Here is a 22635-nt window from a genome sequence, read left to right as displayed (position 1 = left end):
TGTTGTCTTACAAGATTGTTGTGTATAGATTTTGTATATTACAAGCTATTATATAGGAGAGGTGTGAGGTAGGTGAGTGGTGGTAGTGGATGGTAGTGGAGGTGGTGGGTGGTAGTGGAGATGGTAAGTGTGTTAGGTTTAGTGGAGTGGATGTAGTGGGTTAGGTTAGTGGGTTAGGTTTAGTGTACATTAACAGCCCCCCTCAAACTCAAGGAGGTTAGACACAAACCAACTTGAGTTTGGAGAGAGTTACAAAACAGAAAAATAAACTGATAAATAAAATAAAACAGGATAGGAGACACGGTATGGTCGTGTCAGACCGTTGTAGCAGACAGTTTACGGGGTCATGTCGGACCGTTGAAGCAGACACTGTGTGGTCGTGTCAGATGTAGAAGACAGTTTACGGGGTCATGTCGGACCGTTGTAGCAGGACAGTTTACGGGGTCATGTCGGACCGATGTAGCAGGACAGTTTACGGGGTCATGTCGGACCGATGTAGCAGACAGTTTACGGGGTCATGTCGGACCGTTGTAAAAGACAGTTTACGGGGTCATGTCGGACCGTTGTAGAAGACAGTTTACGGGGTCATGTCGGACCGATGTAGCAGGACAGTTTACGGGGTCATGTCGGACCGTTGTAAAATGTTGTGGTGGTGTACCAAGGGGGCGACTTAGGGAGTGCGCCATGAGTGACTTATACATGATACTATGTATAACCCCCCCTCAAACTCAAATAGGTGTGAAGATAGAAACCTATTTGAGGTTGAAACAAAGGGATTGATAAAGCTGGCTGGTGTAGAAGACACTGTATGAGTGTGTATATATGCTGCCCAAAAGATATACATGGATGTAGATATCGAGCCCTCAAAAGTCGTGCCCTCAAAAGGTGTGTCATCAAAAGGCGTGTCATCAAAAGACGTGCCCGAATGCATCAAAAGGCGTGCCATGAAAAGGCGTGCCAGTTTGTCGGCGAGAAGAGGCGCGCGATGCGCGTGGCTGCCTCGGCTATTTAACCAAGACGGAGCTGAGGCCGAGGCAGAGGCTCAGACAAGAAACTGAGAGAAACCTCTGAAGAAGTCTGCGTTGTGCTGAGAGAGATAGTCTGTAACACTCTGTTGCTGTTGCCCAGAAAATGGCTTCGTCGTCCCGCGGGCTGCTCACCCTCTTTCCCGACCTCAACGAGTCCACAGGAGAGAGAACTGGTGCGGTGGCCAGTGAACCTCAACCAAACACCGCTGGGTTTGCTCCGCTGAACTTTCCGATGCAGTCGGTGGAGCAAAAAATGGCAGTGCAAACGGATGTGGAGGCGAATCAGTATACTTTGAAGGCATGTGTGGAAAGTATGACGGCGGTCACAAACCTGTCGAACCGGCTGCAGAGTAGGACAAATGAGGTGCAGCATTTAAACTCCCAGCTGGCTCTGCTCCAACGCATGTATAAGGATGCGCGAGCAGAGATAAGCGTACTAAGGGCAGAAAACAAGGAGCTGAAGCGGAAGGCCACCGTGATGTTCCGATTTGGAGGTCCTCCATATGCTGCAGTGGAGGAGTATGGGGGAGTGAACGTGCTCGGTGGACAAGGAAATACGGAGACCGGACTGGCACGGGACACCCAAGATAAAAGTAAGAAGAAGAGACCTGCAGTAGAATAGAGAAGGGAAAAGAAAAATCCCACTGTGGGTGTGGTTGTTTTGTTTGTATTTTTTTTTTTTTTTTTTTTTTTTTTTTTTGTGTGTAAAATGATGATCGGGGTGAGGCCCGATATGAATAAAATGAGTTTGGTGTGCAGTTCTTCTTCTGCCTTTTTTTTTTGTTTTGTCTTGTTTTGTTTTGTTTTGTTTTGTTTTTTTTTTTTTTTTTTTTGTGTGGTTGTGCAAAAATAAAAATAAAAATAAAAATAATAATAAGAATAATAATAATAAGAATGGTCTGGGCAATATCACACCGATTTTTTTTTTTTTTTTTTTTTGTTTTTTTTTTTTTTAATAAAATAAAAGAAAAGAAAGAAAGTGGAGCAACGGGTGAGGTGCAAAAGGTGATGATAATTGTGTGTGAGTGGAGAATAAAGAAAAGAAAAGAAAGGGGTTGTGTGGCGCTTTGTCTTTTTTTTTTTTTTTTTTTTTTTTTGTTTTTCTGGAAAAGCATGCTGTGTCCCCCACCATCCAAACACTGAGCTAAACTAATGGTTTTATGAGGCATGAGTTTAATATATAGATATATTAAAAGAAAAAAAAAAAATGTGGGAAGTAACGTGGGTGGTGTAAAATAGAGGAAAAGAAAAAATAAAAAAAAAAAAAAAAAACAAAAGAAGAAAAGTAAAGTGGGGTTGGTGAGTTGGGGGAATAAAAATAATATATATATATATATATAAAAAGAAAATAAGAATCTTTATCACACGGATTGTAAATCTAAAAAAAAAAAAGTTTTCCATCAGAAAAAGGGAGTGGGCGATATGTGATTCGCCAAGAATGGAATCCTCCAGCTGTTAAGGGCTCGGTGTCGGAGGAGAGAGAATGTTAGCCTTGCTTGTCTCAACAATACACCCATTCATGACCATTTCCTCCAGCATGAAATGTGCTTTCTCTAGATGGAACATGATGTCCAGCTCGCACATATTGCCAAAATGGCGATCCATGGTTTCAACTAAAAGGTGTATGAATTCCAGAATAGAAAGCTCATTTTCTTCATTGTCAACTCCAACCAAGAAGAATAGTGATGCATAGCGCCGGTATACAATCTTGTAGTTCCGATGCTCGACAAAGGAACACTGTTGTTCGGTGCGAGCGAGGCATTTACGAACGATTTCGCCCTCAAGAGCACGTCTTTCGTCAATAGTGAGGTACTCGGTATTCATGGCGTCGGAAGTTGTCTCCGGCGAAGAACAAGGGTTTTCGGCCGATATTTGGGTTCTGTGTTGCACTGTAATCGAGATGGCCATCGGGTCTCCGCCGTGGCCGGAGGTGAACGACCCTGTTTCGGCCCTGGACCGGATTGGGTGTTCCGGCGATGTACCAGAGTTTCCGAGATGGTTTTTCCGAGCTGGCAAAAGATTTTCTGAGCAAGTGTTTGAAGAGAGGTTGAGGTCCGGCGGACGGCTAAGGTGAGGTTGCCGCCCGCCGGTGAAGCGAAAATATTAAGTTCTAAACCCGCTCTGATACCATGTTAAAACACATGTATTATTGATTTATTGTTGTCTTACAAGATTGTTGTGTATAGATTTTGTATATTACAAGCTATTATATAGGAGAGGTGTGAGGTAGGTGAGTGGTGGTAGTGGATGGTAGTGGAGGTGGTGGGTGGTAGTGGAGATGGTAAGTGTGTTAGGTTTAGTGGAGTGGATGTAGTGGGTTAGGTTAGTGGGTTAGGTTTAGTGTACATTAACAAATAGAGAATTGTATTATTGATTGATTTATGTTTGTTGTTTTTATTACAATGATTCATGATTCCTATATATAGAAGAGGGTGAGTGTGTAGTAGGTAAGGAGTAGGTGAAGTGGAGGTGGTAGTGGTGTAGTGGGTTAGGTTTAGTGGAGTAGGTTTAAGTGGAGTAGGTAAGGAGTAGGTGAAGTGGGTGAGTGTGTAGTAGGTAAGGAGTAGGTGAAGTGGAGGTGGTAGTGGTGTAGTGGGTTAGGTTTAGTGGAGTAGGTGAGGTGGTAGTGGTGTAGTGGGTTAGGTTTAGTGGAGTAGGTTTAAGTGGGTGAAGTAGGTGATAAATTTTAACAGTATAAAAGTTGTGTTTTAATGTTATATGATTAGTTGGTCACTAGATTGTCATATTATCCATTATTAATTGTTTTCAAAGTTACTTTATGAAATTTTGAGTAATTGAACAAGTTTGCGTAAAATTTGTTCCTACAACCTTTGTACAATTGCATGAGTCTAACCATTGTAGCTAAAAGGCTAAATACATTGCTATTTGTCTTTTTTTTTTGACTCCCTGTTATATATTATGAATCCTTCGTCATTATACATTATTCTTGAAGACTGTACTTTACTTCACTCAGGCTCACACTTGTGCTTTGTGCCTAGGTTCCAAGAAATCTTTGCGCTCATGTGTGCGTGCCTCACACTTCCACCAACATTGTTCCTATTGTTTCTTCTATGTAATTGTGTCTTCTGCTGTGCTGCTGCTGATTTTTGTTTTTTTTTTTAATTGCAGAGCACTACGCAGGCAATACGATTCCAGCTGCTGCAAGCTCCCCCATCTATCATTAACTTTTCTGGTGACTTGAAATATGGTATTCCTATTTATTCAGACTTTGAAACTCTTTTAATAAATGTTTGTAGGTTGACTACGTGTTCTGCCCATGAAGTAAATTAGTTTCTGGTATTTTTCCCTTGAATCAGTATGGTTTCTTGCAATACCTTCCAATTCAATGGGTAGTATTAAAATGTTATTTCTGTTTTGTATCCCGTTAATTATGACATTATACAGTTGTAGAAGAAGCTTTATTTGGTCAAAGCTTATTTTGGGTGACTATTCTTTCTCATCCAGCAACAGAAGCATTTGACTTGTCCAACAAAGACAAGAGAAGCATTGAAAATCTGCAGTTACAGCTTTCTCCTAGACGGGTTTGGATGGCTTCTTCCATACATAGGGGTGAAGAAGAAGGTTAGTTCCTGTTAGATTCACTCTTCTACTGTTCTGCAAGTGTTTCAATCTTTTTGAGCTTGAAACAAGCAGCTAGTTTAAACATGGCTTTTTTTAGATTTATGGCTTAGGTTCTTATGCAATGCTACATCCACCAAACATCCTTGTTTTGGTTTGTGATATCATTCTACAATGCAATTTTGCATGATTTCTAACACTACCTTTAGAGTTATGCATGCCTGTGTGCTGCATAATATTGATATCAAAGGTCAATGTATTACTCTTCTTGCTCTTTTTAGAAAAGGAGCGGTGGTGGTGAAGAGCCTGTCTTTTATTTATGTCATATTGATTCTTTCATGCATGAGTGAGAAAGTAGTGTTTCTTACAATGACTGACTAATGAATATTATGTTTTCAAATTGTTGACTGAAACGCACTGGAAACTGATTCACAGTAATGCTAGGAGTTCACAAATTGCTAAAGTTAGTGCATCCTGATGTAGTCACAATTATTGTACCTCGACATCCACAACATGGACAAGAGATTGCTCTGGTACGATTCTTTTACATTTTTATCTGTATAAGAGTACAATAAAATCGGCAATTGATATGATGTCTCATATTGTGTCCATATGTCTGCACCATTCTTTGTTGTTTTATATCTTGATGGCTCTTTTAATGAGTTTCTTCACTTTTGCTGCTCATGCACAACTTCTCAATATGTATGTTACCGTTTGGAGGTGGCATGACTTATTTATCTCAAATACTTGAGTTTGTGGTCAGATAAGTATGCTTTTATATATGCTACCTTGGCAGCTTTTAGGAACTTTACAATATATTGTTTGAGATTTTCTTTTTGAGAGACCTGGAGAAAGGTTCAACTTAATGATGAAAGTAATTATGGGTTAAAAGACAAATTGGTTAATAATGCCAGCTCAATTTTGACTAAATTTCTTCAAATTTTGAAAATGGAAAAGAGAACCAGAGTATTGACAATGAAATGGTTAACAAGGGTGGTGGCTAACAAAGAAAAAATAGTGTAATCTTTGGCCAATAACCCAACGTGTGAATATGTGAAAGGGGTGACAAAAGGTTATATTGATATGATTAGGGATATGTATGAAGGCATGGTGACCACTATTAGATTGTCTAGCTGGAGAGACGAGTGAATTCCACTTATCAGCCTTAAGTTATCTTTTTGTTTTAGTTATTGGATGAGTTGATGCGAAATATTCAGGGTGATGTACCATGGCGTATGCTTTTTGCAGATGATATCGTGTTAATGGATGAGACTAGAGAAGGAGTTAACACTAAGTTGGAGATTTGGAGAAAAACACTTGAATCTAAAAGATTTAGGCTATGAAGCATGGACACGGACACGGTAATTTCTAAAAAATGAGGGCACGGACACGGCAAAGGACACGACAATTTTTTTAATTTTTTTATCAATATTTTTATTTTAAATACACATTAATTATTTTTTTTATTTATTATATTTTTTAAATAATGTGTTCCTATTAATTTTTTTATTTTATTTTACATACATTTATTTTTATTTTTTTAAATATGTATAAGTATATATTATCTTATAATATGTATTATATATTATCTTATAAATATATTATATGTTATATAATAACTATTATTATTATAACTATTATATAATATATAATAATAATAGTTATTATATAATAGTTAAACCCTAACTCATATTACCTATGAAGCATGGACACTCCAAAAATGGTGCCGTGGCAGTGTCCGACACGCGGACACGCCGGGGACACGTACGGGTGTCCCTTTAATTTAATAATTTTTTTTGGAATGGGACACGGCAGGGACACGGCGGGGACACGCGTGTCCATATCTGGACACGCCAAGGGACACGGCGGGGTTCTTTTTTAAATTTTCTATATTTATTTGGGGTCAAAGTATAATATTTAACAAGTTAAAAAAAAAAAAAAAACTAAACTAACGGGCAAAGCCCTAATCGAACAACTGAGGTAAAAAATAGTAAAATCAGACCTCTCAGTCGAAGTCGAAGCCCTCCTCTCTCTCAGTCGAAGTCGAAGCCCTCCCTCTGAAGTCGATCGAAGCTATCTCTCTCAGTCGCAGCCCTCCGAAGTCGATCGAAGCCCTCCGAAGTCGATCGTAGACCTTCGATCCAGTCGGCTGTGTCTCTGTTTCAGTCGATCCAGCGTCTTCGACCTTCGATCTGGTCGTCTTCGAAGGTAAGCCCCTCTCTTGCCTGTCTCTTTCTCTTTCGCTATCTCTCTCTCTCTCTCTGCTCTGCTTTGGTTCGACTGAACTGAACTGTCTTCATTTTTTTTTTCTTTTTTTTTTTATACGTTCGACCAGACTTTTTTATTTTTATTTTTGTTTTTATTTTTATTTGTTTATACATTTACATATATAAGACCTTTTTTTTGTTTAATTATATGTAAAAAAAATTGTATTTAAAACTGTGAGATTTTTATGAGTATATATTAAAAACTGTAAAAAATTTTTTTATACAGTATGTAAACTCTTTTTTTATATTTTTTATATATAAAATTGTATTTAAAAAATAATAATTATAGGTTTATATATATACATATATACAGTATGTATACTCTTTTTTATTATTATTATTTTTTTATTTTTTATCCTTCTTCTTTGCCTCTTATTTAGTGCTTTTGTGACAAATATTGTTGGATGTTGGATGTTTTCCCCTTATATTTATTTCAAGATGTTGGATGTTGGATGTTGAATCTTTGGCCTCTCTTATATTTATTGAATTAATGGTTACTATGCTAGTGTTTGTTAATTTACATAACACATACAAATATATATATTAAAAAAAAAAAAAAATTCGCCGTGTCCCCCGCCGTGTCCGTGTCCCCCTTTTTTGAAAATTGCCGTGTCCCGTGTCCGTGTCCGTGTCCGTATCCGTATCCGTGTCCGTGCTTCATAGCATATTACACCTCTTGTATATATATATATATATATGAATCAAGAAGATAAAACGAGAGAAAGAGAAAGAGAGACAGAGAGAGAGAGAAGCGAAGCGAAACGATTGATCGTGATCGCGATCGCGATCACGAGGGAGAGAGAGAGGGTGAGAGAGAGAAAGAGAGAGGGGCTCACCTTCGAAGTCGTCTGGGGTGTTCGACTGTTCAAGGTTGTTAAAATCGGGATCCTACGTTGGATCGTTGGAGGTGTTTATAGGATCGAATTGTAGAATCGGATCGAAGATCGTAAGATCCTATTGAAAAAGACAAATTACATAATAATTTAATTTAAATAAATATTTCTTATAAAGTATACACAAAATGAGCCTATATTCTATTAAAAACAAGTGAAGATAGTGTGAAAAATATAATACTCTATATAAAATGTACATATAATATTATGCAATAGAAAACTCAACGGTAAAAGTTTTGTATTTCATCAAAAAAGAAGGTGAAGAAGAAGAATTCTATAACAAAATACTTTACAATCTACAACAATGCATAAAAAGTGAAGAAAAAATATTTAACAAAGTTGGATATGAAAATAGATTAAGAACTCATAAGAGTAGCTTAGTCGAATGATAAGGTTTGTCGTTAGCATCCCTGGTGGAGCGGATTCAAGCCACAAAAATAATTTCTCTAAAAATTGGGATAAAGTTTCAATCATCTTACCCTTCTTAGACTCCGCTAAAGCTAAGCTTGTTTTTCCGACTATTTAATTTTCTTAAATTACTGCAATATTTGAATGTTTGTTTCCTAGTTTGTTGTTCTTAGTCTATTTGATTCAATACTACTTAATTTTTATTATTTATTTTGACCACATAAATTGGTATTTAGACAACAAATATAAAATTTACAATAAAATATGTCATACAATACAAAACAAGGCTTGTAAATTGGATCGAATAGGATCGGATTCGGATCGGGATTCTATGATCCTATAAGATCCCACTACCAGGATCGAAAGATCCTACCTATAAGGAGATTTTTACACGATCCGGATCGATTGTACTCAAATGGATCGTAAAATCGTAGGATCGTAAGATCCGAATCGGGATTCTGATAACCATGCGACTGTTCGATCGACAGATGGAGCTTCGATCTTCGACTAGATCGACTGGATGGAGTTTCGATCGAAAATGATATCGCGCAACAGGTTTGTCTCTTCACTTTCTTCCTTCACACTCTCTCTCCTTTGTCTCTCCCTCCTTGCCTTGTCTCATGCTGTGTCCAGATTTGGACACGCATGTCCCCTACAAAAAAAAAAAAAAATTAAATTAAAGGGACACGGCAGATGGCGTGTCCTCGGCGTGTCTTCGTATCCGACACTACCACGACGATGATTTTTCCGTGTCCATGCTTCATAGGATTTAGGATAAACAGAACTAAGGCAAAATACATAAGAGTATGATTTTAGTAATACTAACAGTAACAATGGAAGGAGAGGAAAAGTCAAAATTGAGAATCAAAAACTACTTAAGAGTGAACATTTTTGTTATTTATGATCAATTATCACAATGGCTGGGGTGATTGGAGCAAATGTGATCCATAGAATTAGGGTGGGATGGCTTAAGTGGAGGAGTGCGTCTTGGGTACTATGCGATAAACGAGTACCCATTAGACTAAGAGGAAAGCTCTATAGGACGGCTATTAGATTAGCGATGTTTTATTGGACCGAATGTTGGGTAATTAAGAAACATGTAGATAAGATGAGTGTTGTTTAGATGCGGATGCTAAGTTAGATGTGTGGCAAAGTTAGAAAAGACAGAGTTAAGAATGAGTATATTCGAGAATGGATAGGAATAGTACCGATAAAAGATAAGTTTGAGAAAGAATAGATTGAGATGGTTTGGTCATATATAATGGAGACCAACAAAGACAGTAGTAAAGAGATGCGAAACAATAATGGTAGATAGTAGTGTTCGGGAAAGGGGCAGACTTAGATTGATGTGGACTAGTGTAGTGAATAGAGATATGAATCTCCTTAATTTGACTAACAAAATGGTCTTGGATAAAATCGAGTGGAGAAGAATGATTCAAGCAGCCAACCCCATTTGATGGGACTTGTAGAAAATAAATTGATGTATATTATTGTTTGATGTATATTCCAATTACAAGGATTACTATTATATAGGAGTGTGTTTGGGAGTAGGTGGAGAGTAGGTGAAGTGGAGGTGGTAGTGGTGTAGTGGGTTAGGTTTAGTGGAGTAGGTGAGGTGGTAGTGGTGGTAGGTTTATGGTAAATTCTAACAGCCCCCCGCAAACTCAAGGAGGATAGAAACTAACCAACTTGAGTTTGAAGAGAGGAACAAAACAAGAAAATACATAAAAATAAAAAAGGATAGGAGACACTGTATGGTCGTGTCAGACCGTTAGTGAAGACACTGGATGGTGGTGTCATAACGTTGTAGAGGACACTGTATGGGGGTGTCATAACATTGTAGAGGACACTGTATGGGGGTGTCATAACGTGGTAGAGGACAGTTTATGGGGTCATGTCGGACCGTTGTAGCAGACAATGTTGTGACAGTTTACGGAGTCTTGCTGGACCCTTGTAGAAACTAACCGGAATCAATGTCGGGACAGTTTACAGAGTCTTGTCGGACCCATAAAGGAGCTAACCGGAATCAATGTCAGGACAGTTTACAGAGTCTTGTCGGACCCATGAAGGAGCTAACCGGAATCAATGTCGGAACAGTTTACAGAGTCTTGTCGGACCCTTGTAGAAGTCGCACCCTCAAAAGGTGTGCCCAATCTTTCAAAAGGCGTGTCATCAAAAGGCGTGCCCAATCCATAAAAAGGCGTGCCATCAAAAGGCGAGCCGAAGTCATAAAAAGATGTGCCGGACATGATGGCGAGGCACGTGAGCGCCTTGGCTTGCGCGCCCGTTTTGTCGTCTGTCGGCAAGTGGCGCGCGATGCGCGGATCGGCCCTGGCTATTTAAACCAAGGTTGAGGCGGAGGCTGTGCATACCAGTCTGAAACCTCTGAAACCAACCATTCTCTGAAAAAAAAAACTCTGCCTCTTCGGAGAGAGAAACTTTGGAACACTTTGTAGCCCAGAAACCAACTGTAACATCTGAAACACTCTGTAACAACCCTTTCGGACATTATCCGTCTGAAATCGCTACTTCGCTGAAACACTTAGCAACCCAAAACATGGCCTCTTCTTCCCGTCCAGCTACCCAGAACATGGCCTCCTCTTCCCGTGGTCTGCTTACGCTCTTTCCAGAACTGAACGAGTCCACAAGAGAAATAACTGGTGCGGTGGCCAGTGAACCTCAACCAAACACCTCTGGTTTTGCTCCGTTGAACTTTCCGATGCGGTCGGTGGAGCAAAAAATGGCGGTGCAAACTGATATTAAGGCCAATTAGTATACTCTGAAGTCATGTGTGGAAACCATGATTGCGGTCACAAACTTGTCGCACCGGCTGCAGAGTAGGACAAATGAGGTGCAACAGTTAAACTCCCAGCTGGCTCTGCTCCAACGCATGTATAAGGAAGCGCGAGCAGAGATAAGTGTGCTAAAGGCAGAAAACAAGGAGCTGAAGCGGAAGGCCACCGTGATGTTCCGATTTGGAGGTCCACCATATGCTGTAGTGGAGGAGTATGGGGGAGTGAACGTGCTCGGCGGCGTGGAAAACACGGAGGCAGCACCGTCAAGGGCCGCCCAGGACGGAGGCAAAAAGAAAAGACCGGCGGCAGAGTAGAGAAGAAAAAACCCGCCTGTGGATGTGGTTGTTTGGGTTTTGTTTGTTTGGTTTTTTTTTTGTTTTTTATTTTATTTTATTTATTTTATTTTATTTTTTTGTTGTTGCGGTTGTGATGTAAAATTGGGATCGGGATTGAGCCCGGCATGAAAAAAATGAGAAGTTTGTGGAATGAAAACCGAGTTGGTGGTGAAGTTTTTTTTTTTTTTTTTTTTTTTTTTTTTTTTTTTTTTTGTGTGTGTGTGTGTGTGTGTGTGTGTGGTGAAAGGCAAAAATTGATTAAAAATAAATAAAGAAGTGGGAATAGGTTTAAAAGTGGACACTGCCAGTGGAAAACATAAGTGTATGGACTATTTGATAGAAGAATACTAATAATAAAAAATAAAACAAGTGAGACCACTTGGGTGGGTTTTTCCTCCTTCTTTCTTTTTTTTTTTTTTTTTTTTAACGTGATTGATTGAAAGCTGTGTGTGGCTATCTGTCATGCATGTGTCAATGGTGTGGGTGTGGGTGTGGGTCTTTTTATTCTTTAAAAAGATATATGGCAGTGGAGTAACGTGGGTGCTTTGAGTAAAATATTATAAAGAAACATATATATATATATATATATATTAAAATAAAAGAAAGTGCTTGAAGTGGAGCAGTGTGTGTGCTTGCAAGTTCCAACTTCTGCAATGCTTTGTAAGGCATACACTGGCTTGATTTGAAAGACAGAATGCAGTGGATGTAAATATTAAAAATAAAAAGAAAGGAAGAGAGAGGGTTTAAAGTGAGAGGATGTAGTGGTGTAGTCTATCTATCATCAGCAAGAGGAATAGCAAGAACACCATAAGAGAAGCTTCAAGCATGTGCCTGGCGAGGTGAATCTGGTCCGTGGGATTGAGAGAGTCGATTGGACGGCTCTGGATCTCGGTGACGCTGTAAACAGTGATGGACATGAAGACGAAGAGGACTCCGGCGACGGTTTTGACGACGAGAGGGCCTGTGCCTTGCTTGAGGCGGTCCAACGCCATGATGACGAGCTTCCTGAGAGGGGTTTTGAAGAGGAGGATCAGAATCACCACTAGTTCGACCAGAATCGCAGGGGATGCCAGATCCAGATTCTGCCAGATCCAGATTCTGAGGTGATTGCTCTGTCTCAGAAGAGTTTACTAGCTACCAATCGTTTTGTATGTGAAATCTGCAGCAAAGGGGTTTTTCGGGCACAGGACTCTGATTTTCTTTACTTGAAAGAGAATCAAAAGACTCGGATTGAGTCACAAGAATGGTTTTTAGAGGAGACCAAGAAGATCTTATGATTGCGATGTCTTCGGAATCGCCATTGTCGAATGCGACATTGTTCCATACCTGAAGATCTGATGCGTTCATGGCTTCTGGGTATTGAAGAACACTCATCTCCAGTAATGTATGAAAACTTTTGAGAGAGAGATGGTGATTTGTAAGTGGATTCTTGGAGCGTTCTTGAGAGAGAGAGAATTGTATGTGTCTATGTGTGCAGGTTGAAGAAAGGAAATTTCAAGGTATGTGTAGAAAATTTTAGCAGATTAGGTTGAGGTCCGGCGGACGGCTAAGGTGAGGTTGCCGTCCGCCGGTGAAGCGAAAATACTAGGTTCTAAACCTGTTCTGATACCATGTAGAAAATAAATTGATGTATATTATTGTTTGATGTATATTCCAATTACAAGGATTACTATTATATAGGAGTGTGTTTGGGAGTAGGTGGAGAGTAGGTGAAGTGGAGGTGGTAGTGGTGTAGTGGGTTAGGTTTAGTGGAGTAGGTGAGGTGGTAGTGGTGGTAGGTTTATGGTAAATTCTAACAGGACTTAAGGCTTGGTTTGGTTTATGATCAACTATATTTGATCCAATCGCTTTATATTAGGGGTGGATGCCAGTACCAAAAAAAATGGAGGACTTTAGTGTGGAATATACAAATATATAGTTATTTGAAAGCTAATAGGTGCTAAGTCCCCCCCCCCCCCCCCCAAAAAAAAAAAAAAAAAAAAAAGGATTTTTGTACGGAATATACAAATATCGATCTGGCTCAAAAGCCGAGGGGTGCCATATGGCACCCCCACATCTAAATGTAATTCCTCCCCTCCATGCATCGTTGTCCAAACAAAAAAGGTGACCTTCAAGGAGTTTACACTTCATATCTCCAAGGGAAAGAACTCCCACTTTTCCCAACCAAGGCACCATGGTATGATTTAACGTCAGCTCATCCTCTGTGTTGCCCAAGGTAGTCACATTGTATAAAAACTTAAAGAAACTCTCAAAGTCCTTGAACTCCCAATCCTGCAAAGCTTGCCAAAATTTCACATTCCAAAAAGCCTGCTTATCCCTTGAATGAAATAGTCTGCCACCGTAGTAACTCTATCCACGGCAATGCTATAATGCAGGAAGTATTAATTCTCAATCTTGGTCACTGCCTTACAGGGCATTGAGATGTGTCATTCTATTTCTTGTCTTGATAGCCATCATTTGACAATGGTATGGTACAAAGAAGGCTAGAGTAAAAGAAAAATAATGAAGATTTTAGACCAATACGAAGAATACTATGGTTCCATAAAATAAACACAACATACCATCTGAAACATACAACGTTGTCTGAAAGTTTAATTTCAGGTTGTACTACAGTACTCTGTTGTAGTATGAAAACAGTTGATAAGTATCCAACAATATTTTCTTTATCAACTCTACAAAGTGCCTGCATATGATTTTATTCCAATGAATTAAAAGAGACTTCTACCAGCTCCATATTGATAGGAGGTACATGTATTGTACATGAGTGAAGGCACCAACTCGTGAGTTGTGTTGATGATTGTTTTGATGCATGAACCTCATATTGCTGCTGAAATGCTCCATTAAAATATTTACCTATGAAGGATTTGATCATATAACTTTGACTTTATGAAAATTTTCACTCGATTTGTGATAGTCTGCAATTGTCATGTCTTTGCCTTAATAATGCAGGAATTGCAGAAAGAGGGAGTGAGTGTAGCGCTAAGGTCTCGTGATGACAAACTTATGCCAGGAACAAATATATATGTGGTGGACACATTAGGTTCGTATTTTTGGCTGGTTTTAGCATTGCATCTTGTACCTTCTACTTGTTCTATGACCCACCTGAGAAGTGTATGCTTCTTTTCTATAACCAATTTGGGCCTCACAACTTGTGCTTTATTTAGTCTACAACTCAGTCATATTCATGACACTTAATTCCATCTTCTTGCGGCTAAAATTTAGAATTCATTCACCAATTCCAATATATGTAAGCAATATATATGGTCCAAGCATGTGATTATGTCGTCTTATTAAGCGAACCAATATCATCCTTAGTGTTTCGCTTTCCCTCAGACCCTCACCTACCAGATGACCCCTTTTTAACAATATAGCCTCTGGGCCTCTTTGTTTCAAAGTATATGTTTGAGGAAGGTGCGAGAGGTGTGAATGGTTGCACTTGTGTGCTTGATGTGGTGTTCTGGAGGAACTGGTGTACCTTTGAGGAAGTAGAGACTACATAAGTTAAAGATGTCATTACTTTTGCTGCTTTCCATTACCTCTATTTCGGTGAAGGGCTTAAGTTTTTGCTTTCAAAGTATGTTGTTGATAATGTCATTGCATTCTATTTCAACTTTTTTTGTGGGTAGGTGAACTAAGAGATTTTTATAAGTTAACTCCGATAGCTGTAATTGGAGGTTCTTTCTTGCCTGATTTGACCGGCCATAACATTTCAGAAGCTGCTGCAGCTGGCTGTGCGGTTTTGACTGGTCAGTTATCCTGTAAAAGCCCTGCTTATTTTCTTCATATATGGTTCTGACAAATTTAGAGGCTTTGTGCTTTGCAACTTACAGGTCATCATGTTGGACACTTTGCCCACATGGTACAGGAAATGCAGCGGTTAAATCCTTTATCAGTTCTGCAGGTGTGAATAGCATTTTCCCATGTGTATATCCCTATCTTTTCGGCTTGAATATTATTTGGAGAATCTGATTAGTTGGAACATCTTCTCAACTATAGTTATATGTTCTTCAAGAAAATTGCATTCATTATTAAAATTTTGGTACATCCTTGTCTCCTTTTCTTTTGGACTGAAAAATGTTGTCGTCTTTGTTCTATAGTGGTCTTGTCCACTCATAATTCTGGCTTCCCTTTCCCAGGAGCACATCTACAGAATAGAGAGAGCACGTACCACATTCCTACTATACCAGGGCCTTTAGCTTTCACTGGGAAGAAGAGATGACACAATGTGCAGTCTAGATTTGGATTTAGCTTAAAACCGTGCTTTGTGGTTGAAATTTTAGCTTTAAAAAATTTGTAGTAATATCTCGGCTTTATTCTCGATTTAATGGAGATCTGGGTCCATTTACCTTAAACCAAGTCAGTCTAGTAGTGACATGGTTTGCTCCTTTTTCCTTTTTCCCCAGTTGACATAAGAATTGTGAACAAAAAGTGGAGCTCACCCTAGCAGCTACCCAAAGCTGTTCAAATATCTGTTTGTAACAATGCCAAAAGATCTAAGTAATATTCTTGATTTGGCACTTATTAAGTTTGAACACCATAAGATTTCTTAGAATGCGAGATTGTTAGATCCTAATGTAGGCAGTGGTTTGACATGAGTGTTCACATTTATTTAGTTCTACTGGGCCTAAATATAGAAGAATTGATGCCATATCATGGAGTCTATTATTTCCCTGAACTTTTTAGAGATAGCATATTATCCACCCACCCCATATTAAATTCATTACCTGGACTTCTTTTTTATTTATTTTTGATAAATCATTCCTTGAACTTTTTGCTTGAGTAAAATTAACACTTTGTTAGTGCTCTACACAAGGATTATAATTTGGTAAAATTTTCTTTTTGAATCCAGGTGTAAAACTTTTCTTTTCTTTTCTTTTCATTTTTCTTCCTTATGCATTCATTCTTTTGTTCATTTATTCACTCATTCTTGTCCTTGTCCACGTTTCCAAGAATCTTAGTGGTACTGATCTGCAGGTTTCTGGAAAACTAGAGCTTGAAAAAGCTCTCTGTGAATTCTTCAGTAACACAGCAGTGCTCGAAGCAAGGCGTGCAGCTGCAAGACAAGCATTTCATGCTTTGTCAAGTGGGATTATTGAAAACATTTGGAATATATTACATTTCCATGTTTTCAGAAAAGCTTTGAGTTAGAGGTGAAAGCTGGTGGCTACAGAAAAAGTAAAAGGTGAAGTGTGACTACATCCTTCAACATGAAATTTATGGTATCTGGAGCTGAGTCGTTTCATAAGTGCTAAACCACAAAATCCAATTATGTAATTTGTTGGATACTGGGAAAACAACTTTTGTGTTGCAACCAAGGTTCTAAAAAGCGGTTGCGGTCACTGTAACGGTGGCGGTAGCGTGGTTGCAGTTGTGGGGTGTAAAGGCCGTAGCGTAACGGTTGCGGTAACCGGAACCGTGAATTTTTTTATTTTTCGCACAATTTGAAAAAAACTTACCGATACGCATATTTTTTTTCCATGTTCATATTTATTGGGTTTAAAATAAATATTGATCAAATTTTGTAAATTTTTAAGTATTTTTAAGTATTATCCAATATATTTTATATTTTTAAATCACTATAAATTGAGTTTTTTACAGTTTATTTTAATAATTAATGACTTTATATTATCCAAAAAATCAATCACTAACTATTATATATAAAATAAACAATGACAAAAGTAAGAGAATAAATAAAGAGCCTAAATATATATATATATATATATATATTTTAATCAAGCCAAATAGATAATGATCACACTTACTATTATTATTATTTTTGTTATTATTATTATTATTATTTTCAAACAATATATAGATAGACACACAAACAAAATGATTGAGTGATAGCAGCTGAATAAAATAGCATAGGTCTTACAGCTTCAATGGATCAATAACATGTTTTTCATCTTCCCTCTTCTCTCTCTCTATCTCTTGCTCTTCCATTTTCTCACTTTATCTTCCCTCTTCTCTCTATCCCTCTTCTCCCATTTTCAGCTTTTTTTTGTGTGTATTAAAATCCACCTACTCTCCACCTACTTCACCCACTTAAACCTACTCCACTAAACCTAACCCACTACACCACTACCACCTCACCTACTCCACTAAACCTAACCCACTACACCACTACCACCTCCACTTCACCTACTCCTTACCTACTACACACTCACCCTCTTCTATATATAGGAATCATGAATCATTGTAATAGATATCAATATAAATCAATCAATAATACAATTCTCTATTTCTCTTTATACATTAAATTTCTACATGGTATCAGAGCAAGGTTAAGCACTTAGTATTTTTCGTTTCACCGGCGGGCGGCAACCTCGCCTTGGCCGCCCGCCGGACCTCAACCTATTCCGCTTATTTTCTACACATACCTTCCCATCACTGCCTAAATCCTCTCTCTTGAGGCCAATGTGAATTCCTCTTCTTCATAATCTGCACTAATTGTGGCATCTTTTCCTGGGGCAAACTCTGCAACCCAACACTCAATCTATGCTTCTCCTCCATGCTCATTTGCCTCTTGTTAGGATCCTTCGCCTTCGGCTTTGGTTTGGGCTTCGCCACAGCCTTGAGCTTCACTGCAGCTTTCAGCTTCACGGCAGCCTTCGGTTTCACAGCAGCTTTTGGCTTCGCAGCTGGCTTGGCCTTTGCCGCTGGCTTGGGCTTCACAGCGGCTTTAGCTTTTGGCGCAGCAGCTTTTGTTTTAGCCGGAGCCTTCTTTTCCTTTTTCGCATTTACAGCCTTCGGCTTTGCTTCCCTCTGGTGGCTCCCTAGGTTCCACCTGAGCTGCATGATTCATTTATAGCTGCAATTGATAAGGGAAGTATTAGAACAATGCCCAATAGAAGTATGCCAGCTGCTCCTTACCCTACTCCTGGAGCACTATTAATAGGTGATGCTTTCAACATGCGTCATCCTTTAACTGGTGGAAGAATGACTGGAGCCCTGTATAAGGTGTTTTGTGCATCTCCTGATCAAGCAAGGAAGGAAATGCGTGAAGCATGTTTTGATTATTTGAGCCTTGGAGGTGTGTGTTCAACAGGACCAGTGGCTTTACTCTCTGGTCTAAATCCTAGCCCATTGAGCTTGATACTCCATTTCTTTGCTATAGCCATATATGGTGTTGGCCGTCTCTTGCTACCATTTCCTTCCCCTAAGCGCCTGTGGATAGCAGCTAGATTATTTTTGGGTGCATCGGCTATCATTTTTCCCCTTTCTCTCACATGGGCTTGTCCCCTCTCTCTCCTCCGTTTGATTTCAAAATCCATTATTTTTATTTATTTTCTCCAAACCACTTTCCTTATTTCCCCCATCTTTCATTTTGATTTCAAATATATTTTTATTATTTCTTTCTTTATTTTTCTTTCACATTATTTTTTAATCTTTTTCAAATTCCATTCATACCATATAGCTTTGCACACCAAACCATCTTTTATTCATCTCAGGGATCAACCCCGATCACAATTTTAACAAAAAAAAAAAAAAAAAAAAAAAAAAAAACAACCACAACAACACAAACCACAACACCACAAGATTTGTTTTCTTTTCTGCAGACGGCCACCCACCGACCTCACTTTTTCGCCTATTCCGCCGGTCTTTTCTTCTTGCCTCCGTCCTGGGCGGCCCTTGACGGTGTTGCCTCCGTGTTTCCCACTCTACTGGGTACGATCACTCCACCCTGCTCCTCCACTACAGCATATGGCGGACCTCCAAATCGGAACATAACGGTGGCCTTCCGCTTCAGCTCCTTATTTTCCGCCTTTAGCACACTTATCTCTGCTCGCGCATCCTTATACATGCGTTGGAGCAGAGCCAGTTGGGCGTTTAACTGTTGCACCTCATTTGTCCTACTCTGCAGCCGGTGCGACAAGTTTGTGACCGCAGTCATAGTTTCAACACAGGACTTCAATGTATACTGATTAGCTTCAATATCAGTTTGCACTGCCATTTTTTGCTCCACCGACCGCATCGGAAAGTTCAACGGAGCAAAACCAGAGGTGTTTGGTTGAGGTTCACAGGCCACCGCACCAGTTATCTCTCTTGTTGACTCGTTGAGGTCGGGAAAGAGAGTGAGCAGACCACGAGAAGAAGAGGCTATGTTCTGGGTAGCTGAACGGGAAGAAGAAGCCATGTTTTTGGGTTGCTGAGTGTTTTAGAGAAAGGTTGGTTACAGAATGTTACAGAGAACGAAGAGGTTTCAACTGGTTTGTTATGCTTCCAAGCCTCAGACTTCGCTTTGGTTTATAAAGACAGAGACGACGAGGCCGACACGCGCTCTGTCAATCACGTGCATCGCCGCGTGTCAGGCGCCCCTTTTGATGGCTCGACGCTTTCTGTCGGGCACGTCTTTTGATGAAGTGGGCGCGCCTTTTGATGGCACGCCTTTTTATGGATTGGGCACGCCTTTTTGATGGCACGCCTTTTGATAGATTGGGCACACCTTTTGAGGGTGCGACTTTTTAAGGGTCCGACAAGACTCTGTAAACTGTCCCGACATTGATTCCGGTTAGTTTCTACAAGGGTCCGACAGGACTCTGTAAACTGTCCTGACATTGATTCCGGTTAGCTCCTTTATGGGTCCGACAAGACTCTGTAAACTGTCCCGACATTGATTCCGGTTAGTTTCTACAAGGGTCCAGCAAGACTCTGTAAACTGTCACAACAACTGTCACAACATTGTCTGCTACAACGGTCCGACATGACCCCATAAACTGTCTTCTACACCGTTTTGACACCACCATACAGTGTCCTCTACAACGTTATGACACCCCCATACAGTGTCCTCTACAACGTTATGACACCCCCATACAGTGTCCTCTACAACGTTATGACACCACCATACAGTGTCTTCACCATCGGTCTGACACGACCATACAGTGTCTCCTATTCTCTTTTATTTTTATGTATTTTCTTGTTTTGCTACTCTCTCCAAACTCAAGTTGGTTAGTTCCTATCCCCCTTGAGTTTGCGGGGGGCTGTTAAAATCCACCTACTCTCCACCTACTTCACCCACTTAAACCTACTCCACTAAACCTAACCCACTACACCACTACCACCTCACCTACTCCACTAAACCTAACCCACTACACCACTACCACCTCCACTTCACCTACTCCTTACCTACTACACACTCACCCTCTTCTATATATAGGAATCATGAATCATTGTAATAGATATCAATATAAATCAATCAATAATACAATTCTCTATTTCTCTTTATACATTAAATTTCTACAGTTTTTTTCAAAAGAAACAGTTTGGAACCGTTACGTAAAGGTACGTAAAAGGCCGTTACGACTGTTACTGCACCGTTACGACCGCTACGGCAGCCGCTACGACCGACACACCTGTGAATCTCAATCACACTGCAAAAACGGCCGTAACGAGTAGCGGTAACCACCAAAACCGTTATGTAACGGCGTTACGTAACGGTTGCGGCCGCTTTTTAAAACCTTTTGCAACTATGTGAAGAAAAAAAAACTATGATTGAACAAGCAACAAAATAAATAAATCTGTCTTGTATTTGTGCGTGAACTAGATGTCAAGACCCGGGGGTACAAACATGCAAGGATAATTAGAACAAAATAAATTTCCATATCTTTTTCAGTTCTTTTTTTTCCTAAAATAATTTCTTGATGGGCTAACATTATTATCACTGTCTCCTGTTAAATGAACTGTTTGAAACATGTACATAAAACGAGTGTAGCTGAAATGAGAATGTTTAGATAAATGTGTGGTTTGACTAGATAAAATAGAATTAGAAATGAATATATTTATGAAATGGTAACAATAGCACTTATTGAAGATAAATTAAGAGAGAGTAGGTTAAGATGGTTTGGTCATGTACAATGAAGACCTCTAGATGCAATGGTAATAATAGGATCTCCTTAAGTGGAGATACTGGGGGGGGACCTTAGTTGACATGGGATGTGGTAGTGGAAAAAGGTGCAAAATTATTGAATTTAACCTAGCATATAGCACTTGGTAGAGCTGAGTAGAGAAAAAGGATTCATGTAGCCAATCCCACTTGATTAAGACATGAAGCTTAATTTGGTTTGGTTTTTGGAGCATTGTGAAAGAGGCTTCTGACTTGAATCTTTCTGTGGTGAAAGAGATTAATATCTGACTGTTTGAGTTTGCTTGCAACTGTAACCCTCATGGCTTTCATTTTTCTAACTAATTAGGGAAAATATGAAGTTAATTATCTTCGAAAGTAAAATATTATATTGTTATGATTGCTATTATCATTTAACCAAAAAAAAAAAGTAGGGCAAAAGAATCTTACAATTGTTGGTGTTTTGCCTATTTTTTATGCTGTTCATTGAGTTAGCAAGAGAAAAAATCTGTTATTTTCTTCTGTCAAAAAAATAAATTAGGAGAGAAAATCTGACGATTCATTCTTTGTTGCACTAAAGAACAGGTGAACATGCTACTGCTAACTTGATAGTGCATCAGGAAGAGAACTATGACAACCGCAGATGATATACTGAATCGGTATTGCCTCAGCCACAACCTATGCAGCTGTGGCTCTCTTATGTTGGAATTCTCATAAAGCCATACAGAAGTAGTTGAGTCCCCTCACGAGCTTAAAGCCAGCTTCTTTTCAGCAAAATGGCAAGCGATCACTAGGTATAGCGAACGGATCATCCTTATTTGAACATGTCATACTCTTTGTATGCTTGGTCTGAGAAGCTTCCGGAAAACTGGACGGTTCAGGTAATCTGCACATTATAACAAACCTCCTGCCAGCTTCCCCGACTGTCACAGCTAGGCGACGTGGAAGAATGTCCCAGGGTGATTTATTCTCCCCAACACTTGCTAGTTTGCACCACACATTCTTTCGAGCTTCGCACTGTTACAGATGTGATATTAGATTGCCCTGCCGGAGAAGCCATGAAAATGACGTTTTAGGTTTTCTTCTTCAGATGTTAAGGGTGAACTTGGGCACATTAGGCTGTGTTTGAATCGTGAATTTAAGTAGAGATTTGTGTAAAGAAAATAAATGAGGGAAATTATTTCTTTTATGACAGGTCCCACCATTTGATATGTATGATCATGATTATTTTATATATGTTAGTTTTGTAATTGATTGTGTTTGTAAACTCTGTTGATTTACAAATGCTTGTTGATAGGCCACCAAATCACGTAGAATGGGTTAACAATTTGCTCAAATTGTGCCCACTTCTGACTTGTAAATGTAAATGTTGATGCCAAACCAATGAGTCACCCACTTTTTCTTATGTGATCAAACAGTGAGTTGGGATTAAAGTTGACGTTGGATCATTACTCTTTTTCTCTGATGGGATTTTGCAAAAGCAATAATG

At 39.3% G+C, this 22635-nt stretch overlaps 1 protein-coding gene across 15 annotated transcripts in view; it reads left to right on the top strand.

Moving 5' to 3' along the window:
* The window catches only part of KDTA (KDO transferase A), a 29297-nt gene extending 6884 nt beyond the window's left edge, over window positions 1-22413 (top strand). For 2 of the 15 annotated variants that reach the window (XR_014363744.1, XR_014363742.1), the window contains 9 exons: window positions 4158-4236; window positions 4494-4610; window positions 5043-5140; window positions 14255-14345; window positions 14932-15051; window positions 15136-15206; window positions 16280-16487; window positions 21732-21940; window positions 22028-22413. Coding sequence is in view for 9 of the 15 variants with exons in the window: in XM_028221942.2 (XP_028077743.2) it covers window positions 4158-4236; window positions 4434-4610; window positions 5043-5140; window positions 14255-14345; window positions 14932-15051; window positions 15136-15206; window positions 16280-16453 (810 nt within the window). In the remaining 6 variants the exon portion in view is untranslated. Of the gene's footprint in view, window positions 1-4157; window positions 4237-4433; window positions 4611-5042; window positions 5141-14254; window positions 14346-14931; window positions 15052-15135; window positions 15207-15441; window positions 15634-16279; window positions 16488-21726 lie in introns of those variants that run through there. The other 13 variants (XR_014363745.1, XR_014363743.1, XM_028221939.2 and 10 more) reach the window with 9 other exon arrangements.
* Window positions 22414-22635: the final 222 nt, after the last annotated feature.

Source organism: Camellia sinensis, chromosome 3 (genome assembly GCF_055761805.1).
Source record: "Camellia sinensis isolate YWXY chromosome 3, ASM5576180v1, whole genome shotgun sequence".
Taxonomy (NCBI): domain Eukaryota; kingdom Viridiplantae; phylum Streptophyta; class Magnoliopsida; order Ericales; family Theaceae; genus Camellia; species Camellia sinensis.
Note: the sequence above shows the minus strand (reverse complement) of the source record. Positions and strands in the feature narration are given on the sequence as shown.